We start from the raw sequence: 24719 nt of genomic DNA, 5'->3' as shown, positions 1-24719 counted from the left end.
AATATATATATAATAATATAATATAATAGTAGTACTCAATAAACTCACGGTTGTATAGCACCTTTCACTGGGTGCCATAGCACTAAGCACTTTCACATTATTATATAGTGCCTTTACAATCACAGGCACAATGTAACATTATGAAAGGGAATGGCCACTAAGCAATCGAGTTTATAAAGGTGTGTGCAATCACAATCTGTTATATAGCGCCTTTCACTTTGAACTTGATCACCTGGCTGTTTCACACTGTCATATGGTGCCTTTTAAAATGTGTAAGTGTGTATTGTATAAACTCGCATGCTGTGTGCCATAGCTCTTGTATAGTATAGCGCCTTTACAGTCCCAGGCACAATGCAGTACTGTGAAAGTGCTTGGTGCTGTGGCGCCCAGTGAAAGGCGCTATACAGTAAATCTTAAAAGTGTGTGTGCAATCCCAATCACTTATATAGCGCCTTACACTTTGAACCTGATCACCTGGCTGTTTCACACTGTCATATAGTGCCTTTTAAAATGTGTAAGTGTGTATTGTATAAACTCACACTCTGCGTGCCTTTACTCCACAGGCACAATGCAAAGCTGTGAAAGTGCTTGGCACTATGTTGCCCAGTGAAAGGTACTATATGGTAGATTTTCAGAGAGTATGCCGTTACTATCTATTACTTAGCACTTTTTAACTTTGAGCCTTATTGCCAAGCCATTTCACATTATTGTATAAACTCACTGTTGTGCCTTTACAATCACAGGGACAATGTAACATTGTCAAAGGGAAAGGCACTTAACAATAGATTTTTAAAAAGTGTGTGCAGTCCCAATCTGTTATATAGCGCCTTTAACATGGACCCTGATCACCAAGCAGTTTCATTGTTTTATATAGCGCCTTTAATAGAGTAATGTGTGAATTCACAGTGTGTTGTCTAGTAGTGCCCTTCACTGGGTGCCATAGCACTAAGTGTTATATAGCTCATTTCCCATTGTAATTCTGTATAGAGTGCTTGAACCTGTGACACCCAGTGAAGGGTGGGCTAGTAAAGCACTATTTAAGTGAATGCACTTTGAAAGGCACTATATATACCACTGCTGCTTGTAATTGCCATAGTAACCGGTGATGGTGTGCCCAGTTGGAGGTGCCATACCGTAGGCCATGAGTTTCTAACACACTCTGAGGGTTGGCATACTGAAAGGCACTATATAATGCTGTTGAAGTTATGTTCCTAGTTAAAGGCGCTATACAGGTGACTGTGAGCCTCTAATACTCCCTGTGAATGTACCCACATTGGCAGGGCGCTATATAACACCCTGAAGGTTCTGAGTTTTTTAAACACTGTGTGATTGTAGTCACTTTGAAAGGCACTATATAACACTGAGAGAGTGCCAGGTGGTCAGGTTCAGAGTTAAAGCCGCTATACAGTAGATGCAAGTGGACACACGTTTGAATTTCTATTATATAGCGCCTTTCAGTAGGAGCCATAGCACTGGGCTCTTTCACAGGCTCTATATAACGCTGTGGATGGGCTTGGTACTGTCGCTCCCACCGAAAGGCGCTATATATATAATAAAGTTTGAGTCTGTGTGATTTGCAGTAGTTTAAAAGGCACTCTATAATACCATTAGTGTGGTGGCTCCTGTTGAAAGGCGCTATAAAGTGTCAGTTTGTAATACACACACCTGTGCAAGTGCTGTGCTCTCAGCAAAAGACACTATATAATAAGTGAGCTTGTAAAGCACTCCTCCACTCACTCACTCACTCATATAGTGCCTTTCATATCTATCTATCTATCTATCTATCTATCTATCTATCTATCTATCTATCTATCTATTATATAGTGCCTTTCATATCTATCTATCTATCTATCTATCTATCTATCTATCTATCTATCTATCTATCTATCTATCTATCTATCTATCTATCTATTATATAGTGCCTTTCATATCTATCTATCTATCTATCTATCTATCTATCTATCTATCTATCTATCTATCTATCTATCTATCTATCTATCTATCTATCTATTAATTATATAGTGCCTTTCATATCTATCTATCTATCTATCTATCTATCTATCTATCTATCTATCTATCTATCTATCTATCTATCTATCTATCTATCTATCTATCTATCTATTAATTATATAGTGCCTTTCATATCTATCTATCTATCTATCTATCTATCTATCTATCTATCTATCTATCTATCTATCTATCTATCTATCTATCTATCTATCTATCTATCTGTTTAAGGCCCTTTTTGGGAGGCTCCTGCTGGAAGGTGCTGAGCAGTGGACCGAGGCCACAGAGTGGATGACGAGTTGGCAGTGCCCGCCATCTGGATTTCTAAAGACAGACTCGATTGTAAGTGCGCCACCTACTGGTCTTCTCCAGCTGTCCTCAGGTGCCGTGTGGAGCAGGTGACATGCAGGTGTGGACCCCAGGCTGGCCGCCTCATCCCTGAGAAGCTAGGAAAGCCCTAAAGGCGGGTGGGCTGTGTTCCACCAGACACACGTGTTTCCTATCAAGCCGCCCCATGTGTTTGATTTTGGAGATTAGCGGGCCGTGTCCTCTCCGGGCACCAAACGCTTAGCGGCTTACGCAGTTTAACATGCCATGTAATTGCACTCAGTGATTAACGAATCTGAGAAGAGCAGCGTGAGCCACCAGGCGAGGCCAGCGAGAGGGGAGCAGCCCCAGTGGGCACATGCCAGGACGTGAGTGCTGTCAGGCGTTCAAGGCGCTATACTCTCGTCAGCCAATTACTGCAGACTGGGCTTCAGACACTGGCCTATCAGAGCGGTTTTACTTTCTTTGTAGGTAGTGTGCACTGAAGCTCATTTGGCCTGAATGGATGGGACAGCAAAAATGATGCCACATAATCAGGGGTCACCCCTCACACTCAGAGCCCAACTGTCAACAGAAAGGCTATCTGACCATTGGCAGGGTGGGCAGGCCAATCCCAGCACTTACTTTGAAAGGCACTATATAAAGTACTGTAAACGTATTTGGTGTCGTGGCTCCCGGTGAAAGGCGCTATATAATAAGATAGATAGATAGATAGATACTTTATTAATCCCAATGGGAAATAAGCTGTGTGTTTGTAAAGTACTTTGTGGTCTGACCTACCTGGAAAGGCACAATATAGAGGAGTGGATGTTCTTGGTGCCATGGCCCCAGGTGAAAGGCGCCATAGAATCAAGTGTGAAATTGTAAAGCACTAGAACACATTTTCATACAAACAGTGGAGCTCAAAGTGCTTTACATGATGAAGAAAGAGAAAAAAGACAAAATAAATAAGAATTAAAATAAGGGAACACTAATTAACATGGAATAAAAGTAAAGTCCGATGGCCAGGGAGGACAGAAATAAACTCCAGACGGCTGGTGAAAAAAAAGATAAAAAGGCTGCAGGGGGTCCGAGGCCACAAGACCTAAACTTAACTGGGCGCCAGTGTAAGGACGTGAGGACAGGGGTTACTGTATGTGTTTGTATTTTCTTGTTGTTGTAATTGTTGCAGCCGCATTTGAGATTAACAGGAGGCTGAATAAAGAACTGTTTGAACATCCAGTGAACACCACATTACAGCAGTCAGTCCTACTGGAAATAAATGCAGGAATGAAATTCTCAGAATCCTGTTTATTTAGAAAGCGCCTTAATTTCCCAACATTTTTAAGATGGAAGAAACCTGATTTGGACAACTTTGTAATATGCGCTTTAAATGATGAAGAGGATGAAGAAAAAGGAAAAAAAAGACAAAATATAAAAATAAAATTAGACAATACTAATTAACATAGAATAAAAGGAAGGTGTGATGGCCAGGGAGGACAGGATAAAACAAAAAAAAAATTCCAGAAGAAAAAACAAAATCTGCAGGGGGTCCGAGGCCACAAGACCACCCAGCCACCTCTACTGTAGGCATTCTACCTCACATCAATGACCTCAGTCAGTCCTCCTGGTATTGAAGGGCACCTCTTATAATATACGCTGTGGACTTGCTTGGTGCTTTGGCTGCCATTGAAAGGCGCTGTATAATAAGCTGTGAGTTTGTAAAACTTGGTGATTTGACCTCTGAAAGGCGCTATACAGTGCATCCAGAAAGTATTCACAGCGCTTCATCACTTTTTCCACATTTTGTTATGTTACAGCCTTATTCCAAAATGGATTAAATTCATTTTTTTCCTCAGAATTCTACACACAACACCCCATAATGACAATGTGAAAAAAGTTTACTTGAGGTTTTTGCAAATTTATTAAAAATTAAAAAACTGAGAAATCCCATGTCCATAAGTATTCACAGCCTTTGCTCAATACTTTGTCGATGCCCCTTTGGCAGCAATTCCAGCCTCAAGTCTTGTTGAATATGATGCCACAAGCATGGCACAACTATCCTTGGCCAGTTTCGCCCATTCCTCTTTGCAGCTCCATCAGGTTGGATGGGAAGCGTCGGTGCACAGCCATTTTAAGATCTCTCCAGAGATGTTCAATCAGATTCAAGTCTGGGCTCTGGCTGGGCCACTCAAGGACATTCACAGAGTTGTCCTGAAGCCACTCCTTTGATATCTTGGCTGTGTGCTGAGGGTCGTTGTCCTGCTGAAAGATGAACCGTCGCCCCAGTCTGAGGTCAAGAGCGCTCTGGAGCAGGTTTTCATCCAGGATGTCTCTGTACATTGCTGCAGTCATCTTTCCCTTTATCCTGACTAGTCTCCCAGTTCCCCACAGTATGATGTTGCCACCACCATGCTTCACTGTAGGGATGGTATTGGCCTGGTGATGAGCGGTGCCTGGTTTCCTCCAAATGTGACGCCTGGCATTCACACCAAAGAGTTCAATCTTTGTCTCATCAGACCAGAGAATTTTCTTTCTCATGGTCTGAGAGTCCTTCAGGTGCCTTTTGGCAAACTCCAGGTGGGCTGCCATGTGCCTTTTACTAAGGAGTGGCTTCCGTCTGGCCACTCTACCATACAGGCCTGATTGGTGGATTGCTGCAGAGATGGTTGTCCTTCTGGAAGGTTCTCCTCTCTCCACAGAGGACCTCTGGAGCTCTGACAGAGTGACCATCGTGTTCTTGGTCACCTCCCTGACTAAGGCCCTTCTCCCCTGATCGCTCAGTTTAGATGGCCGGCCAGCTCTAGGAAGAGTCCTGATGGTTTCGAACTTCTTCCACTTACGGATGATGGAGGCCACTCTGCTCATTGGGACCTTCAAAGCAGCAGAAGTTTTTCTGTAACCTTCCCCAGATTTGTGCCTCGAGACAATCCTGTCTCGGAGGTCTACAGACAATTCCTTTGACTTCATGCTTGGTTTGTGTTCTGACATGAACTGTCAACTGTAGGACCTTCTATAGACAGGTGTGTGCCTTTCCAAATCAGGTCCAATCAACTGAATTTACCACAGGTGGGCTCCAATGAAGCTGCAGAAACATCTCAAGGATGATCAGGGGAAACAGGAGGCACCTGAGCTCAATTTTGAGCTTCATGGCAAAGGCTGTGAATACTTATGGACATGGGATTTCTCAATTTGTTTATTTTTAATAAATTTGCAAAAATCTCAAGTAAACTTTTTTCACGTTGTCATTATGGGGTGTTGTGTGTAGAATTCTGAGGAAAAAAATGAATTTAATCCATTTTGGAATAAGGCTGCAACATAACAAAATGTGGAAAAAGTGATGAAGCGCTGGGAATACTTTACGGATGCACTGTATGGTGCTGTGGATGTGTTTGGTGCCATGGCCTCCAGTGAAAGGCGCTATATAATCAAGTCCAAGTATGTGTGACTTGCTCCCCATTAAAAGACGCCATATAATGCTGCGGATGAGCTTGGCTTTTAGTGAACAGTAGGCAGACTGAGTGCTTAGAGCTGCTATGAAAGGCGCTGTATCAGTGAGTTTTCTTAGATAAAATCTAACTTGATAAACTGGGTCCGTGTTCTGAGAATTGTGGTCGTGCTCACCTTGAAAGGCGCTACATAGATAGCAGCGCTGTGATTTTAAAAGGCGCCATATAAAATTAAAATTGTGTGCCTAATTTCTTATCTTACTCTTTTGACAAGGCGCTATATAGCTTAGTGCCAGTCATGTGACCAACTCTCACTGTAAAGTGCAGCAGGCTGGCAGGCAGGGAGCGCACTCTTAAATCTGTGCCAGTGCTCCCATTGAAAGGCGCTGTACAGATGGCAGTTCTTTCAGACTCGGTTTGCCCCCCTTGCCCCTCGAATCCTGAGGACCCCCACGCTGGCCAGGTCTGAGTGGCTCGTCTCAGCTTTTCCTTTCAAGTCAGAAATTCCTTGTCTGTTAAAAAAGTTTTTTCCTTTTTTTTGTTTTGAAAATTACATTTAGTAAAAAAAAATGTACCAAAAATATTTGGAATCCCCCCCAGGGTGAGTGAAGGCGGGCACCTGTGAGAACAGACAGGGTGCCGATGGGCGCCGCTAATCTTGAACTGGAATGGCTGGTCACACCTGTCCATCCGGGCATCCGAGGGCAGCTGTCACGGTGCAGAGGGGCTTCAGGCGCACCTCGTAAATAGGGCAGGAGTGCCCAAGGGGGCTGCATGAGTGGCGCACCTGAGCGCGGGGAGGCGGGCATTTCAAATTGCACTTTAAAGTCAGTCACAGCTGGCAGATGATTGGTGTACTGACAGCCAAAGGGGGCACGGTGCCAGCTAGTGGAGGTGTCAGGTGAGGTGCCACCGTTCATTATAAGTAAGGAAGGGTCTGGTAGTTTACTGTTCACCTGGGTTGGCACCTCAGCTCACATTTAAAAGGTGGGCTGCTGGCATGAGAGCTGCTGCAGTTCACTGTAAGCTAAGAGAGACACTGCAGTCTACAGTGGGCTGGGCTGGGGGCTTCACTGTCACCCGAGGAGGGTCCTGGAGCTGCCAGTCAGAATTGCAGTTGGCAGGCAGGGTTCTGTTAGAATGAGTTGGCAGGATGGACTCTAGATGTCGCTGCCAACCTGGAGGGGCACACAAATTCCCTGTCAGTCAGGTCAAGTGCCATGCATGGGTCACTTTCAGTACAGAGGGTGCCATACTTCACTCCTGCCCAGGTGGGTGCTATAGCTCACTGTCTAAAGGTGGGAGGCCATTGCACTACGTTGGCACCAGTAGATCACTGTTGCCCTGCAGGGCTGGCTGAGCAGACTTGGGGCAGAGAATGGTGCCAGTCTGGATGGAAACGGTGGCTCAAAGTCAGCAGATATGATGCCACTACATTGAGTTGGCAGAAGGGGCACTGTGGAGGTATGGGGGGTGGTTTGGGTTGCCATAGCTTTCTGTCAGCAGGTGGGGTGCAGGCAAAAGCGGCACCCTAGTTCACTGTCACCCAGGGAAAGGTGCTGGAGCTGATAGTGGGCAGAGAGGGCACTCTTACACAGAGTTGGCAGGAGAGGCACCATTGCTGACTGCGAGGAGGTTTGGGGATGGCACAGTTCAGCATTGACCAGGGTAGCACTACACGTCTCTGTCAGCTGGCAAGAGTACTGCACATCACTGCCCACCAGGATGGGTGCTGAAGCTCATGGTCAGCAGGGAGTGCCATTGTGTAGAGTACTGTTGTGGGGCATTTTAGTTTACTGTTGATCCTGAGGGGCATATTACCCCCTATTGGCCAGGAGGGATGCTGTTGCCCAAGGTTGGCATTTGAGGTGATTTGGCATGGTGGGTCATGTAGGTCCCTTTTGGGCTGTAGGTGCCCTTTATCTAGCATTCAGCTGAAGGGGGTGCTGTTACATGGAACTGTCTGTGAGCAAGGAAGGGCATCAGTAATGAGGGCACCATAACTCACTGGGGTGCCATATCATTGGGAGTTCCAGCAGGGGGCACTGTAACTCTGTGCCAACAGGAGTGTTGCTCTTACATGGAACTGGCAGGAGAGCTGCTGTAGTTCAATGTTAGGCCAGTAGGGGCGCTGTAACCTATGGGTGGGATGTGGGGTGATTTGGCATGGCGGGTCATGTAGGTCCCTGTTGAGATAAATCCGTGTCATCAGTAGGGTGCCATATCTCTGATTTGTCCAGCAGGGGGCACACTAACTCTGTCTGTGGAAGAATGTTGTGGGTGGCAGGAGAGCCAGTAGGGGCCGCTGTGTGTGGGGGGTCGTGCAGGTCCCTTTCAGGCCCCCTAGCAGTGTGACTATCAGTCAAGAGGGGTGTAATGGCAGGGGGCGCTCTACCTGTGTGCCACTAGCCGAGCTGATCTTCCACAGAACTTGCTGGGTGCCATTAGGCGAGCTGCTGTAGTTCAGAGGTGCCCAGCAGGGGGGCGCTGTCGCTCACAGTTACGTTTCTGAGTGCCCCCCGTCCTGTCGTAACAGAAGATTAACATGTCGACGAGCCTGAAAATCGTATGAGAATCAGGGGAAAGGGAGCGGTGCCCGAAATGGCCCGGGGGGAGTGCGTATGTAAAGCGCCAGGGTGTGTTGTGGATGGTGTGTCTGTGACGGCCTTGGTATCTCTCCTGGCGATGGCGGGCACTCTATTCAGTGTAGCTATCTATGTACTCATTGTGAAAGGAGTGCCATGCGACTTCGGTTTCATTTACCGGTGGCCGCGTTTGAATCACGAAGCCCACCCGGTGTGAAAGGCGCACTATGGAGACGAGTGTCACCTCCCAGAGTGCTTTGCAGCTGTGGTTACGTGACAATAGTAATTATTTGACAGGCACTGTATAACTGAGCTGACTTTGATAAAAAGGTTAGGATGAAGATGTGCAAAGGGTGGCATTGGGGCAGAGCTTAGTTTGGACGAATCTGTAAACGCCAGCGCTGCGATTGTGAAAGGCGCTTTATAAACCTGCAGGCGTGTGTCTGATGTGGCTGACGGCACCACACTGCACTGTTACTGTCAGCTCAGGGTTTGTGAGTAAAGCACATGATGAAGTGATGAGGGAGTCCTGGCTGGCCGCGCTGGTGGCGTAAGGAGCTATACGGGCACACGCTGGGCTGTTTCAGGTCGCCGTGACAACAGGTGTTTTCTCGTTTCCTTCACTTCTTTCCAGAACTTTCTCTCTGTGGTTCTCCTCTCAGTCCCAGCAGGGTGTGTTTTGTGAACCAAACCTCCAAGTCGACCTTTCATCCTGGTGCTCGGCATTCCAGCCCATAAAAAAATATTTTTTTCTGAATGCCAAGAAAGTGTCACTCGAGGCGGAAACAATTAGCGAGGAAAATGTGGAGAAGTTGGCCCCCTCAGCTTTGTTGTCACGTCTACACAGGCAGCTGCGTGGTTACGTGGGACTGGCACGGCCTGTGTGATCAGGAGCAGCTGCCCGTGCCCTCCCATGAGCCACATGTCAAACATACTGGGCACATGAGACATGTAATGGCCACTTGTCCAGCACAAGCGAGACCCTCTGGCCATGAAGAAGAGTCCAAGTCGAGCCAAGACTCTGATTAGCGGAGACCAGTGGCTCAAGAGCAGTGCCAGTCACTCCCTCTTTGATTAGACCTTGGGCACCTCCTGCCAGCGGAAACCAGTGGCTCAAGAGTAGTGCCAGTCACTCCCTCTTTGATTAGACCTTGGGCACCTCCGCTGGCAGGTGGGAGGAAGAGAAGAGGTGTTAGTATACAGCGCCACCCTGTGGATCGGCGAGGAGTTACCACCATGAGATCCTTTAACATGTCTTCGTGTGTGTGACACACTCTGTAGGAAGGTTTTGTTGTACCACCTGGACACATCCACTAGGTGGCAGTAGTCGGTATGTGGTAAGGCTTCATTCTGTCATGTGCTACACCTGGATACATCCACTAGGTGGCAGTGACTGCTATTTGGTGAGGTTTTGTTGTGCCATATGCTATGCCAGGGTATGTGCATTAGGTTTCATTGTACGCTACGCTACACTTGAATACATCCACAAGGTGGCAGTGATTATTATGCAATAAAGCTTGAAGGTACCATTTGCTACACCTGGATACATCCACTAGGTGGCAGTAGTCGGTAGGTGGTAAGGCTTCATTCTGTCAGGTGCTTCTCTGGAATTTATCCACTAGGTGGCAGTGACTGCTATGTGGTGAGGTTTTGTTGTGCCATATGCTACACCAGGGTATGTGCATTAGGGGTCATTGATGGTTATGCTACACTTGTGTACATCCACTAGGTGGCAGTAATCACTTATATGCTATGCCACACATGGATAAATCCACTGGACTGCAGTGATTGCTGAGCACTTGAATTCCTGAATACACCCACTTGATGGCAGTGGTCACTATATGGTATCATATTCTGCGCCAGGATGTGTACATTAGGTGATTTACTACATTAGGGTATGCGGTATGCTACCACAGGGCATGTGCACTAAGTGCCAGCGATTGCTGTGCTGCCACTAAATATGCCCACTTGGTGGCAGTAATCAGTATGCGTTTGAGTCTCCTTGCTCCGTATGCCACAATTGAATACATTCACTTGGTGGCAGTGATTGCTATGTGGTAAGGTTTTTCTTATGCAGTATGCTGTGCCAGGTTACATGCACTGGGTGGCATTGATTGCTGTGCTAACCCAGCTCTGCCCACTAGATGGCAGCCATCACCATGCGTTGTGCCGTGTGCTACACCAGGGTACCTCCATGAGGAGGCAGAGCTCCCTCTGTGCCCCCGGTTTGTTGTGTAGATATTTGCAGATGTCTGACTTCATCAAGCTGGCACACTTGCTTTCGCGCCACTCCGCATTTCTTTGGTTTCTAAAAGCTGCCCACTAATCAGCAGATTTTACTCGTCACTTAGCAGTGCTTTGCCACCAACATGTGCCAATGGTTTTATGTGGTAAGCACCTTTCAGCAAATGCATCTGTGATCGGATCCGAGTGCTAACTGCTTGACAGCAGCCTTGGCATCAGGGTGGCGCCCACAGACTAGAGGCAGCGCCCGCTATTGTTGTCGTGGTGACGAGTTTTTTTTTTTTTCTCCCGTTAGGTTTATTTTTGGCCGAGTTCTGTGGGAGACGTTCATTCCTGTGGTTGCTAAGCAAAGCTAAAGGATAAACAAGGAAATCCCAGCGTAACGTGTTGTGCATACTGGGATTACTGGGGCCAGCCAGATGGCACGCGACTGTATCACAGGATCTGTGGCCCAGTGAGGTGACCCTCCTGGGGCAGCCTGTCATTACGGCCACTTTTAGATAACACGCTATATTTACACGGACGTCGTCTAACCCCCCCCTGCTAGGCAGACCACCCCAGTCTTATATAGCACCTTTCACGCTACTCTTTATAGCTCCTTTCAGGGTGGGCACTGGCACCACTGTCTTGTGTCTGTCACCTTGAATTTAAATTAAAGACGGCTGTGGCCTCCGAGCAAACAACGATGTTATATAGTGCCTTTCACATCCATATTTGTTTATGCAGAGCGGAGATAAATGAAAGGATGAATACAAAGACCACCGTGTAGTGCCTTGACACGGCCAATGACATCATCCAGATGCTTTAAAAAAAAAACATAAAAAGAAATTAAAGCCGAGATGAAAGCTCAGAACTTTAATCAACAAAAGAAAAAAATTCAAAGTGACCCCAAGTCACAAGAGCCTGGTGCTGCCCTGTCACCCCTGTCACTTTATAGCGCCTTTCGCTGCGCCAAGTGGGATCTCAGAGCAGGGAGTGAAAAAGCTGGCATTGCACTGACAGTTTAAGCGCCATTAGGGGCCGCACGATGACCTGGGCACATCTGATCTCTATATATAGCGCCTTTCATTGCAGCGGGTTGGTCAGGTGACACAAAACTCACCTCTTGTCCCGCCGGCTTTACATTCAGAGATCAGAGCAGAGCCGAGCCTCCCCGACGTTCCCGTGTGTAACCGGACCCTCCCGGCTGGCAGCGTTCCCACCCGCGCTGACTGTCACCCTGGATTAAGGAGCGGTCCGGAGACTTTATTTTTATTTCTTTTTTTATGGACAGATGCTTTCAGTTCGGAATTCCTAATGGTGTCCATCTGGCTAATCCTGCTGATCTGCTTTTAAGAGCTGAAACTGAGATTAATGGCGGTGTTTGAATTTGGAGTTGAGCTTTGAAGGCGATGAACTCACAGGAGCAGAAGGGCAACAGCAGCAGCGGGCATCACTGGCACAAGGGGTTACGGATTGGATGGCGCAGCCCCCCTCCCGTTTGTTGTTATGCTGTACTGAGTCCACACACACATAGACCCTCTTTATATAGCGCCTTTCAAAATGAGGAGCATGACATCCAGTCGTGTGAAAAAGTGAGTGCACCCCAGGGAGACAGTGGACTGTTGTGGACCCGAGCGAACAGCCCAGCAGTACCAGTGGCAACAGGTAAAGGGAATGAAAACACATGGAGACACGACAGGTGTGGTGGTCTACTGGGGAAAGAAGTAAGTCCGCCCCCCTAGACATATGACCTCGTGTAGGCGTTTGGCAGGACTGGGGGGTCTCTGATGTTGACTTCCCCTCTTCCATAATTGCAGGGTGTTTGTGGGGTTTCCTGCCTGTTCTGCCCTTTTGAACGTTTCAGTGGGATTCAGATCAGGGCTTGGACCACCCCAGTCCATAGCCCCTCCCCCCCTCAATTTGAGCCTTTGGATGGCTGTAGGATTGAAAGGTCCACATCTGGTTCACCTTCAGCTTTTGGTCAGTTGGCCTCACGTTCTCCACTTTGATGTGTTGACCAATGCAACCCCAGACCTGAACATTTCCACACTTCAATGCAGTCAGACGTGTCTTCTGTTATGGTGGTCCAAGGCCTGGTCTTTGCCTTTCGATGCCCTGATGTTCTTTTTCCTGACACTCCTTGCATGCACTTTGACACCAACTGTTACAAAAGTTCCCTGCAGATCCTGCGATGACATTTTAGGATTCTTGGGGGCTTCTTTTAGCCTCAAGCGGTCAGCTCTTGGGCTGGCCAGTCCTGGACAAATCTTCTTGGTGGTCTCATACGCCAACATTAGAACAACCTGCTGGGCGAGAACAGGCCATTCGGGGCAACAAAGTTCACCGGTCGCATCCACTTCATTCTTCTAAAATGACATCAGGTGGACTTTTGAAGGTCCATAGAGTGGGACAATTGATTTTAAGTCCTTTGGATATCTTTCTAAATCCATTGGCAGACCCCTAGACATCCAAAAGCTTCTTTCTGAGAGCCCTGGAGAGCAACTTTTATCTTGGCGTGGTGACAGAACACACACCAATAGCAAAGAGAATGCCGGACCCTCTGAGATAAGACAGCCAGGCCCACCTGCAGACTCCATATGGAGCTCCTCATCACCGGCACCTTGTCTGGAACATCTCTTTCTAATGGGGTGCTTATACATGTAGTGGTGGGCTTACTTTACATGTTTGTTCATTGAGATTATGAGAGTGTCAGCCTGATGTGTCACTTGCTCAAATCTGTCACCTTCGGCAGTCTGCGTGTTCCAAAATGTTGAAAAAGGCCATCATTCCCATGGGGTGCACTTACTTTTGCACATGCCTGTCGTTAAAAAGTCATCCCATGGAGGTGTATGGTGGAAAGGGTCCAACTCGAGTGATGCCGACGTGGCACTGCCTGCTGTCCTGCTGTTAGTCATGGGGGGGTCTGCGGCTACTTGGGAGTTCAGACTTCTCAAACGTGACATCTTCCCCAATGGAGGGTCTCGAGGTGGATTTGCTGGCTGAAAAAAAAGCACATTTGAGGGGCAGGTGTGGGCTCACCTGGGGGACATCACAGTTCCCCCGTTGGACCCCCTTTCAGTATGCCAACCAACTAAACAGTTGAGTGGATGATGCCATCAATGGGGGGTCTACATGACAACCTGCAACCTTTCAACTGCTCAGGGACCTACACAAGGTTTCTGTGTGTGGACAATCGTCCCTGAACTCCTCCACTCTAAGGTCACCCATCTCGCTGTCCCCCGGCCCACCGACTTCATGGCAAATAGGAAACAGCAGGTGAATCTGTGGAAACTGAACTTGCAGCTCCTGTCGATCAGCAAGTGAGCCCACCAGGGATGTCTGTTCTCCCTGCTGCTCTTCACTGTGTATACCAATGACTGAGGGGACCCCCTCTGACACACCCCTTACATACGAGGACGACACAACTGTCACATCAGGAATGGTGACAAGTCTTTATACGGAAGGGGAGCTGAGTAGAGAACAATCTGGACGAGGAGAGGCCATTCAGCCCACCAGAGCCCACCAGTCCTGTCTGCTCAACTCCTCCAATATAACATCAAGTCGAGTTCTGAGGGTCCCTAAACTCCTCCTGTCCACCACACTACTTGGTCATTTAGTCCAGGTGTCTGGTGTCTCTGTGTGACATTTCCCCTTCACAAGTGTCTAACGGTGTCCACGTGTTCTTGGTGACCTCAAAGTCACCGTCTCGACCCACTGGACGTATAGCCTTCATCATCTGAAACACTTCAGTCAGTCATCACTGTAAAGGCTCAGCTCTTTGAATCTTTCCTCATCACTCATCCCCTGTAGCCCTGGACTCAGTCTAGTCGCACTTCTCTGGACCTTCTCTAGCACTGCTATGTCTTTATGGAGACCCAAACTGCACACAGGACTCCAGATGAGGCCTCACCAGTGTGTTATAAAGCTTGAGCAGAACCTCCTGTGACTTGTACTGCACACATCAAGGCACTATATGATAGATAGATAGATTTGAAAGGCGCTATATAACCTGACAGTCTGTTAGCCTTCTTAATGGCTTCTCAACACTGTCTGGCAGTTGATAGTATTGAGTCCACTATGACTCCTCAATCCTTCTCATGAGGTGTACTTTCGATTTTCAGACCTCCCACTGTGTGTTCGCACCTAACAAGATCCAAATGTAATGCAAGCGTTAATCTCAGCTCTTTTATTCTTTCCTCATAGCTCATCCCCTGTAGCCCTGAATCAGCCCAGTTGCTCTTCTCTGGACCTTCTCTTGTGCTGCTATGTCTTTATGGAGACCCAAACTGCACACAGGACTCCAGATGAGGCCTCACCAGTATGTTATAAAGCTTGAGCAGAACCTCCTGTGACTTGTACTCCACACATCAAGGCGCTATATAACCTGAAATTCTGTTAGCCTCCTTAATGGCTTCTGAACACTGTCTGCCAGTTGATAGCATTGAGTCCACTATGACTCCTCAATCCTTCGTGTTCACACCTAACAAGACCCAAACTTAATGCAAGCGTTAATCTCAGCTCTTTTATTCTTTCCTCATAACTCATCCCCTGAATCAGCCCAGTTGCTCTTCTCTGGACCTTCTCTTGTGCTGCTATGTCTTTATGGAGACCCAAACTGCACCCAGGACTCCAGATGAGGCCTCACCAGTGTGTTTATAAAGCCTGAGCAGGACCTCCTGGGACTTGTACTTCACACATCAAGGTGCTATATAGCCTGACAGTCTGTTAGCCTCCTTCATGGCTTGTCTTCCAGTTGAGAGTGTCGAGTCCACTATGACTCCTAAGTCCTTCTCATGAGGTGGACTCTCAATTTTCAGACCTCCCCATTGTGTATTCAGACCTCACATTTGTACTTCATGTAATTCTTTACATTTAATGATATTAAATGTCATCTGTCACAAAGCTGCCCACCCCTATCTGCTGTCCAAGCCCCTCTGTGTTGATTTAACAGATTTTCAATGATCTGCCAGTCCACTTCTCTTGGTATCTTCTGCCAACTTCACCAGCTTGTTCTTTATGTTCCTATCTAAATCATTTATTAAAGTATCTGGAGCTAAGGACACTCAAAGCTGTGGAGATGACAGTGGGCTTCAGGAGCCCCTCCCTCCAATATAACCTGCCATCCCCCTACTCCCTTCACATTTCAGGCTCTGTAATCACTTGGGGTTTGACAAGGAAGCCCACCATAGACCTCCATCTTAAAAGGGGCACAGCAGCAGATGGACTTCCTGCAACAGCTGAGGGTTTTAATTCCACCCCCCCCCCCCCCCCCCAGGAGCTTGTCGATTGAGTTCTGCTCCGCTCAGCCATCTCAGTGTGCTTTGGACCAGCGGCTAAACACAACAAGGAGGGGGCTACAACAGAGAGTGGGGTGCGCCAAAAAGATCATGGGCGCCAGTCCTCCCACCTAATAAGAATAATAAATTTAATTTTTATTAACCTTTCCAATGCACCTTATTGGACCAGCACTACATGAGGGTCTTGAAGCGGGCAGGACAAAGTCATCAGTGACCCCTCAGATCCCGGCCCCCACCTCTTTGATTGAAGTTCTGCCATCTGCCTGGCATTAAAGACTAAACTGCGACAGAACAAGCCGATCCAGAGGCCATCAAGCTCCTAAGTGGCCAGTTCAGCCATCCTTGCTCAGGACCCCCCCCAATCCACCCCCCACCCCACCCAACCCCCCCCCCCCCCCCCCCCCCCCCCCCCCCCCCCCCCCCTTACCTCACAGTATTCTCCCATGCAGCGAATGCCGAACTCAGGATTTATTGCACTTTATGTCTCGCGCTGACCTCAGCTGTCTGTCTGCCTGCCATGTGACTTTACTTGGGGGGGTCGTCAGAAACCCCCTGGAGTCGAACTCCTTGGCCAGCAAACGTGATTCGGATTCTAAAGAAACGTTTTTTTTATTTTTATTACCGTAGGCAGGTCACATGGACGGTCATGGGGGGGCCGTTGGATATCAAATGGAGGGCTGATGTGCAGTCCCTTTGTCTCCAGTCAGTTATTATCTAGCGCCTTTCATGGTCAACATTCTGAAACCCACTTGGTGCCTTTTGTGGTTGTTGGGCATCAAAGCAGCAGCACTGGGTGCCTGACATGACCACCCCAGACGGGATGCCAGTTTGTCACAGGGCTCACCGCACATGCGGGCAGCGCCAGCTTCTAGAAGCATCTGTGCTCTCCACTGGCATTAGCAGGGCAGTCAGCTGCTTGTGTTTGATGGCTGGCATGTGGGTGGTCTCTGTCCATGTCTAGTTCTTTACTGTGGGGTCTGTGAAGTGACCCCGCGCTTTAGGAGATGCATGCTGTGTTCTGGAGGTGCCCTCCCATGTTGGGCCCGTGTGGCCATTTTGTCTTTTGTGAAGTCACCCAAGCACTGCCATTGGCACACAATCCACTGACTGACCGGACAGGCCATCCTTCATCGGTCATTAATGGCCGCTTCTCCACCTCACTGTGATTTTTGGGGTGACTGGCCGGCCGGTTGGTGTGAATGCTCGTCCAGGTGTCTCTTGTCCGGTGTGTGTCGGCCATGTTTGGCCAGTCTGCTCTGCTCATCCGGGACTCCACAACTCTCTTTTTGTTTTCTCTCTGCCCAGGGAGCGCATGCCAGGGTGGCACACTGTCGTCGCTTGCCAGAGCTCCTGCCCTGATGATGCAGCCCTCGCTGGACGTCAAGCCCTTCATTTCGTTCCCGGTGGACACGAGTTCGGCTGCTGGACTCTTCCCAAACTTTAATACGGTGAGTGCCAGTCTGGAGGGCGAGGCACGGTATGGAGAGTGGCGGGTGACCCCAGTGAGATGGAGGGGCACAGGGGGTCTATGTGCCCGGTTGTGTCTGGGTATGTGGGACTGTGTGCATCATGTCTGTATGTATGTGTGCGTGTGTGTGTGTGTGCGCGCTGGGGTGGGGCGCCATTGAGCACATGTGTGTGGACACCTGTTGAGGTGTGTGTGTGTGTGTGTGTGTGTAGGTGGGACTGAGTGCAGCGTGCAAATCCGTGTGTGTGTGTGTGTGGACATACATACTGACTTGTGAGTGTGCAGGCTCAAGCGTGTGTGGGCCTGCCAGTGTGTGTGTATGTGTATGTAGACACCTGTGTGCCATGTTCTATCTGTGTGTACATATGTGCGTGTGTGTGTGTGTGTGTGTGCGCTGGGGGATCTCTCTTTGATCGTGTGTGTGTGTGTGTGTCCGTCCAAGCATGTAATGTGTCTGTGTGTGAGACTGTGTGTGGTCAGAGTGCACATGTGTATGTGGTGAGTGTGTACACTCAGGTCTGACCATGTGTGGACACACATAACTAGCGCGCGTGTGTGTGATTAAGATGTCCACACACGTGGGAGTGCATTCATGCTAAACCCGCCCATCTGTCTTGACGTTACGTGCTGCCTAATGATTTTATATAGCGCCTTTAATTGTCGGCTCCTTCACAGCACCCTTTAAGAAGTAAGCAGGGGCTGAATGTCACGGAGGTGCTGAGATGGCATGGCGCCCCCCGGTGTCCAGACGTCAGATCTGAATGAAGTACAGTGAAGTGTGTTTGGTGCAGAGCTGATTGACAGCACAGTGGGTGGGTGGGGGGCGGAGTCACATGGGGCTGGAGGCGGGGCTCTTCATTGTTTGCAGCTGATGTGCCATTGAGCCCCCGTGCTGCAGTTGTGTTTGAGGTGTTTAGGGGCAAAGCACAAGATGGCGAGGGTCCAATGAAGAAAATAAAACATTCAGGGTAAGAACACAGTGAGGTGAGTGCATCGGGGGGGGGGCGGGGGGGGGGGGGGATGAGAGGGTCTGGCAGGACTGAGAAAGTGGGTCTGATTGTGGAGGATTGGTGGGCGGTCTGACTGGCTTACGGATTGTCACCTTGGGCACAAGGCAGGGGCTGAGAGACAGAGCCTCACTGGCACTAGTGTGACAGGTCTAGGCCAGTGTGGATATACAGGGACCACTAGGGTGGGCAGCGCTCCATGCATTAGTCAGGGCATTAGTGTGAGGGAGATGGGGGGGGGCAAGTCTTCAGATGAAAGGCACAAAGCCACAAACTCAGCCCCTTAAACCTGCCAGTGACAATTCCAGCAGGCGTATGACAAGGCGCTATATCACATCACAGGGACCTCCCAGTAAGTTCAGATCTGGTTGTCCAGTTCGGTGGGCACCTGATGTTTAATTCAGAGCCATCTTTACTGCATGTGACGAGGAGGAAAACAGATTGTCGTCCATTTAGAAGCCCGCCGCCTGATTTCAATTAAAGTGCCGACCTCTTTATAGAAAAAAATGTTGACAACAATATTTTCCAAATCGGAATATTGGCTCACTTGGCGACGTGTCCCGGCTCGGCGCGCTGAAAGTGGCAGCGGATCATCCAGTGCCAGTCCCAGTAAGGCTTCTGACACAGGGAGTGCAAAAGTAATAAGTAAATAGTCGGTCAGTCAGTCAGTCAGTCATTTTCCAACCCTCTATATCCTAACTACAGGATCATAATTTGTTGAAATGTTCCAGAGTTGGGGTCCAGGCTGTACCCCCCCCCCCCCCCCACACGGACCACTATTGAATCAATAAGGGGAACAGCTTATTACATTCTCTTCAGATTGGCTACAAGTCCAAGGCAGCTTGCCGAACGTCAGTCACTTCACCGCCAAAGTGACTGCGGTTCTGGGGGCCAATGACTCGGGGGAGTCACACGTGGTTCTGTTTAACGGGGGATTGTTACCAAGTCCGCACTTCTTCCTACATTCTTGTGTGTCTTACTCATTTTTTTTTTTGCAATGGATGCGGTGCCCCCTTTCAGCCTGGCACCCCCATGTCCTTTTGGTATTTGGGGCCCCCGTGCTTTAGTAGCCCACCACTGACGTTTTCCAGTCGAGAAGTGCGGGGGCTCCCGTGGCCGTCTGCCTGTCCAAAGCCTTAGACTCTTGTGAGCTTTGTTCATATTTGTTGTAGGAGACGTCAGGTGATCGTTTCGGGGTCTATTATATAGTGCCTTACGAGTCACCAAGACACCACCGTAATGAAACGCAAGATTAATCACACGATACAGCCGGTGGGTGTGGTGAGTGATGGGTGGACATCAGGGGGCCGAGGGTCAGAATGAACTGGCATATTAACGGGCTTGTGGGGCCTACAGAAGGAGAGGGGGCGCCACCAAACAGAGTGAGCATCTGGGGAAGGGTGAGACGATTCCAGTCATTTAACTGGTTTATACTGGGTATTTGAGTGCACACAGTATGAAGACAGGGGGCGCTACAAACAGAATGAGTGTTCAAAAGTCACACGGAAGGCAGGTGTCACATTAGAGGGTGCAAACTGAGTGACCGGGAATATGGAGGCTCTGTGGAGTTTGACTGATGCAAGATTAAGACAGGGGGCGCCACAGAGCAGGGGCATTGAATGGTGGCATAGAAAGTCAGTAGGAGAGGAGAAGGCTGGTGACAGGAGATCTCAGTCATCTGCCTTGTTTATAGCTGAGTGACCAGGGATTTTGGGGATGTTGGACTTTAGAATCATATATGTGAGAACAGGATAGGGGGCACCACAGAGCAGAAAGAGCATCTGAATGTCACGTGGAGCAAATCAGAGGAAAGTGCGAAGCTGAGAAGACATTTCACTGCTTTATACTGGAAAGAAAATGGGTCTGTGGGGTACTGGAAGGCAGAAATGTGTATTCACGATAACAAGATAGGGGGCGCCACAGAGCAGAATGAGCTTTTCAAAGTCTGTGAGAATTCATAATGAGTGACCAGAGAAATGGAGGCTCAGGACGGTTTGACTTTAGAAATGTGTATGTGACAATAAGATAGGGGGCGCCGCGGAGCAGACTAAGCATGAGAAGGTCTCTGCTGATTTATTGTGGAGAAACTGGGACTCTGAGATATCTGAGCTCAACACGTTCATATACAAGAGCAAGACGGGGGGGCGCCACAAATCAGAGCGGGCATTTGAATGTCATGTAGAAGGCGAAGAGGGCGGCGTCAGGAGAGCTCAGTCATCACACTGGCAGATGCTGGGTAGACATTGAGTCTGGCATATTACAGTTTAAAAATGTATATGTTAAAAATCAATAGGGGGCGCCACAGGGCTGAATGAGCTTTTAAAAGCTGGAGGAAGAGTGTGAAGGTCCGCGTCGGGAGGTTTTGGTCCTCTTGCTGGTTTCTACTGAGCGACCAGAGGAATCGAGGGAGGTGTCCACTGAGGATCTGCCAGTTCCGTGGAGTTGACCTACCGGACAGTTGTCACTATTTGAGTCAGGTAGCCTTCCTCCCACAATCCTAATCTTAACTATGGTGTAACCTCGGGAGCTCTGGAGGTCTGCAGCTACTCTACTGGAGCCCATGAGAGTCAAGTCCACCAGGGTGGAGGCTCCGGGCTGCAGAGATGCCCCTCACATTCTCAGGGACTCTGACTTATTGGAGTTCAGACATTCACGTGTGAAGAAGACAGGGGGCACCGTGGAGCAGAATGAGATACATAAGGTGTGTTAGGGTCTTCAAGAAAAGAAAGAGAGAGGTGGTTGGCATCACATGGAGTACAAAATGCAAACAGCGAGTCGAGTGTTTGAGTTTGGACGTTTGTCTCTAAGCGGTAGATAGAGGGCGCCATGGACAGGCCTGAGCATTTCCAGTGAGTGGCACACTCAGTCAGAATGTCACCGGCTTCTCACCTGAAATGTGACATTTGGGGTTAGCAGTGAAATGTGTCACTGGATGGGATGAAGGAGACCACCTGACAGGTAACCCAAGAGCAGCAGGTGAGTCTGAGAAAGAGAAAAAGCACAGAGTCGGCCCCCCGCTGTTCCTCTTACCTGCTTTTTCTTGCTCCGCCGTGCGTTGGCAGACCACTCACGCTGTCTCTCACCTTTTTGAACCCCTGTCTGTGAGATTTATGCAAGTCCAAATTGGCCCACACGTGTGCACTGATAGGATGCTTACCTGGCAAGGGGCTGCTAGAGTTAGGAGTCTGCAGGAAATTGGCAGCATTGGAACGAGGTAGGTGGCACATTAAGGCTGGGGGTCCACGATGGGTCATTAAAATATTTCTCTTCTAGTATTATTGATAAGACTGGCAGTTATTCTTTTGTAAAATGAATCGAATGCTTTTTAGAAGGAGGAGAGTCTTCCTCCAACTTCACCAGCTCTAAACTGGCGCCCCCTCCTGGTCAGATTCCTGATTTGGCCCCAATGCTGCCTGCTTAGGCTCCGCCCCTCAAGACCCCAAAGTGGACTCGGCAGGTCCAAGGATGTCCTCTTCCATTATGGTTGGGCTCCGACAAGCACTGAATGGCACATCGGGGTCTCTGTGTCGTCGCAGTGGATGCCCGCTGCCACCCCACCCGGCTGCACGCGTCCCATTACAGAACAAAAATTCAAAATGAAAGCCAAGGCGAAGGGGGTGACAAACTGGAGAAACTGATGTCAGCAGCAGAGAATCGGTGGGTTTAAGACCACGGCAGTCAGGATCTGAGCTCTGAGATCAGCGTGTAGGAATAAATGGGAGAAGCTGCAGTCTGCCTGCCAACACCTCGTCACATCGCCGGCGCAGCGGGATGACAGGCGGCATCGGTGGGGTGCCTTATAAAACCCCTGCTATGCCATTCAGATTTTTGGGATGTCAACCAAAGGCCATCTTTAGACTTAAATTATCAATTTCTGCAAAACCTGGCAGGAGCGAGCGCCTGATGGTCCAGGGGGCCTCAAGGGAGTCAAACGAGCCCCTGGGCCATCGTGCTGTGTCGGCCCCCCCAGTCGACGGAGGTGTTCGCTTTCTTCAGGTCCACTTTGTTCTTTTTTTTTTTTTCCTCCCTCATGGCTGTAATCCCAGTCTTAGCTGCTAACTGGGCGGCGGATATTTCAGTCTGGCTTTAGGAAACTGGCCAAGTCGTCCTTCGCAGTTTTGAGCTTCGCCCCCCCAACCCCCCGGAATGGCGGGGTCTCACACGATACGCTCGGCTGGATCTCCAGCTTGAGTGATAGAAGGGAGGTAATCAGGGCTCTCGCTCTCTCGTCTCTTAAAGGAAGGATTCTCAGCTAATCGGCTTGACATGAGAGAGCCCCCCCGTTCACACTGTCGGCCTATGGGGCTCAGGGTCTGTCGTCCCTGTTGGATTCCCACATGAATAGTGGACTGGATGTTACTTTCTGGTTGAGTTCCCTTTGGTGGACGTGATGTTGCTCTCTCTCAGGCCATGGACTCTTATCCTGGTTGGATTCCCAGATAAGTCAAAGTGAAGGCCGGGATCTCTCATCTCTAGGGCTGGATTTACACCTCGATGAGTCCACGCCGTTTGACACCCTCGTTGAATGAGATAGCCCCCCATTCATACAGTTGGCCCATGGAGTTGTGTCACCTTCTCTTGGCTCATGGACTCTTATCCTTCTTGGATTCCTGGATAAAAAATAAGTGCTGGTTAGCGCTGTTGGCCTATGGACCAGATGTCCCATTGACTCTATCGACTCATGGACTAGATGTTGCTTTCTCTTGGTGTGTGGGTTCTTATCCTGGTTGGATTCCTAAAGAAACTGGAAGTTTTAATCCTTCACAACTGAAGAACCAGATTCCAGTTTTCATGACTACAACCAGGAGTGACAATAAGGCGGAGTGGTGGCTCTGAGGCTAGGGATCTGCACTGGCAATCGGAAGGTTGCCGGTTCGAATCCCGTAAATGCCAAAAGGGACTCTGCTCTGTTGGGCCCTTCAGCAAGGCCCTTAACCTGCAATTGCTAAGCGCTTTGAGTAGTGAGAAAAGCGCTATATAAATGCAAAAAAATTATTAAATTAAAATTAAAATTAATAAGATGGGTGCTGGTGTGCACTCTTGGATCATGGAGTGGATGCACAGCTGAATGAGGGGAATCCAGTTCCCACACTTGTGTAGTAGACAGAATGCCAATTTCCACACTTGGGTAATGAACAGGATGCCAGTTCCCTCACTTGGGTAATGGACAGGATGCCAATTTCCACACTTGGGTAATGAACAGGATGCCAGTTCCCACACTTGGGTAATGGACAGGATGCCAATTTCCACACTTGGGTAATGGACAGAATGCCAATTTCCACACTTGGGTAATGAACAGGATGCCAATTTCCACACTTGGGTAATGAACAGGATGCCAATTTCCACACTTGGGTAATGAACAGGATGCCAGTCCCCACACTTGGGTAATAGACAGGATGCCAATTTCCACATGGGTAATGGACAGGATGCCAGTTTCCACACTTGGGTAATGGACAGGATGCCAATTTCCACACTTGGGTAATGAACAGGATGCCAGTTCCCACACTTGGGTAATAGACAGGATGCCAATTTCCACATGGGTAATGGACAGGATGCCAGTTTCCACACTTGGGTAATAGACAGGATGCCAATTTCCAAATGGGTAATGGACAGGATGCCAATTTCCACACTTGGGTAATGAACAGGATGCCAGTTTCCACACTTGGGTAAAGGACAGGATGCCAATTTCCACACTTGGGTAATGAACAGGATGCCAATTTCCACATGGGTAATGGACAGGATGCCAGTTTCCACACTTGGGTAAAGGACAGGATGCCAGTTTCCACACTTGGGTAATAGACAGGATGCCAATTTCCACATGGGTAATGGACAGGATGCCAATTTCCACACTTGGGTAATGAACAGGATGCCAGTTCCCACACTTGGGTAATGAACAGGATGCCAGTTCCCACACTTGGGTAATAGACAGGATGCCAATTTCCACATGGGTAATGGACAGGATGCCAGTTTCCACACTTGGGTAAAGGACAGGATGCCAGTTTCCACACTTGGGTAAAGGGTAATGGACAGGATGCCAGTTTCCACACGTGGCTAAAGGACAGGGTGCCATTTTTCACACTTATTTAATGGACAGGATGCCAGTTTCCACACTTGGGTAATGAACAGGATGCCAATTTCCACATGGGTAATGGACAGGATGCCAGTTTCCACACGTGGCTAAAGGACAGGATGCCAGTTTCCACACTTGGGTATAATGGACAAGACGGCAGTTTTACGCACTCTTCTCGTGGAATTGATTCCATCTTGGACTGACCTTTGAAGGACAGAATGCCATCACCTAATCTTGGATGGTAGCCTAGCCCCTTAGATACTTGGCAGTCTTGATTTCCAGAAGAATTCCTGGAGCCCACTTT

At 48.8% G+C, this 24719-nt stretch overlaps 1 protein-coding gene across 5 annotated transcripts in view; it reads left to right on the top strand.

The window, feature by feature from the left end:
- Positions 1 to 24719, top strand: part of znf385b (zinc finger protein 385B) — a 426132-nt gene that overhangs the window by 321288 nt on the left and 80125 nt on the right. For all 5 annotated transcript variants that reach the window (XM_051930663.1, XM_051930665.1, XM_051930666.1 and 2 more), the window contains one exon: positions 17176 to 17318. In XM_051930663.1, coding sequence (XP_051786623.1) covers positions 17176 to 17318 — 143 coding nt within the window. The remainder of the gene's footprint in view (positions 1 to 17175; positions 17319 to 24719) is intronic.

Source organism: Erpetoichthys calabaricus, chromosome 8 (genome assembly GCF_900747795.2).
Source record: "Erpetoichthys calabaricus chromosome 8, fErpCal1.3, whole genome shotgun sequence".
Taxonomy (NCBI): Eukaryota; Metazoa; Chordata; class Cladistia; order Polypteriformes; family Polypteridae; genus Erpetoichthys; species Erpetoichthys calabaricus.
Note: the sequence above shows the minus strand (reverse complement) of the source record. Positions and strands in the feature narration are given on the sequence as shown.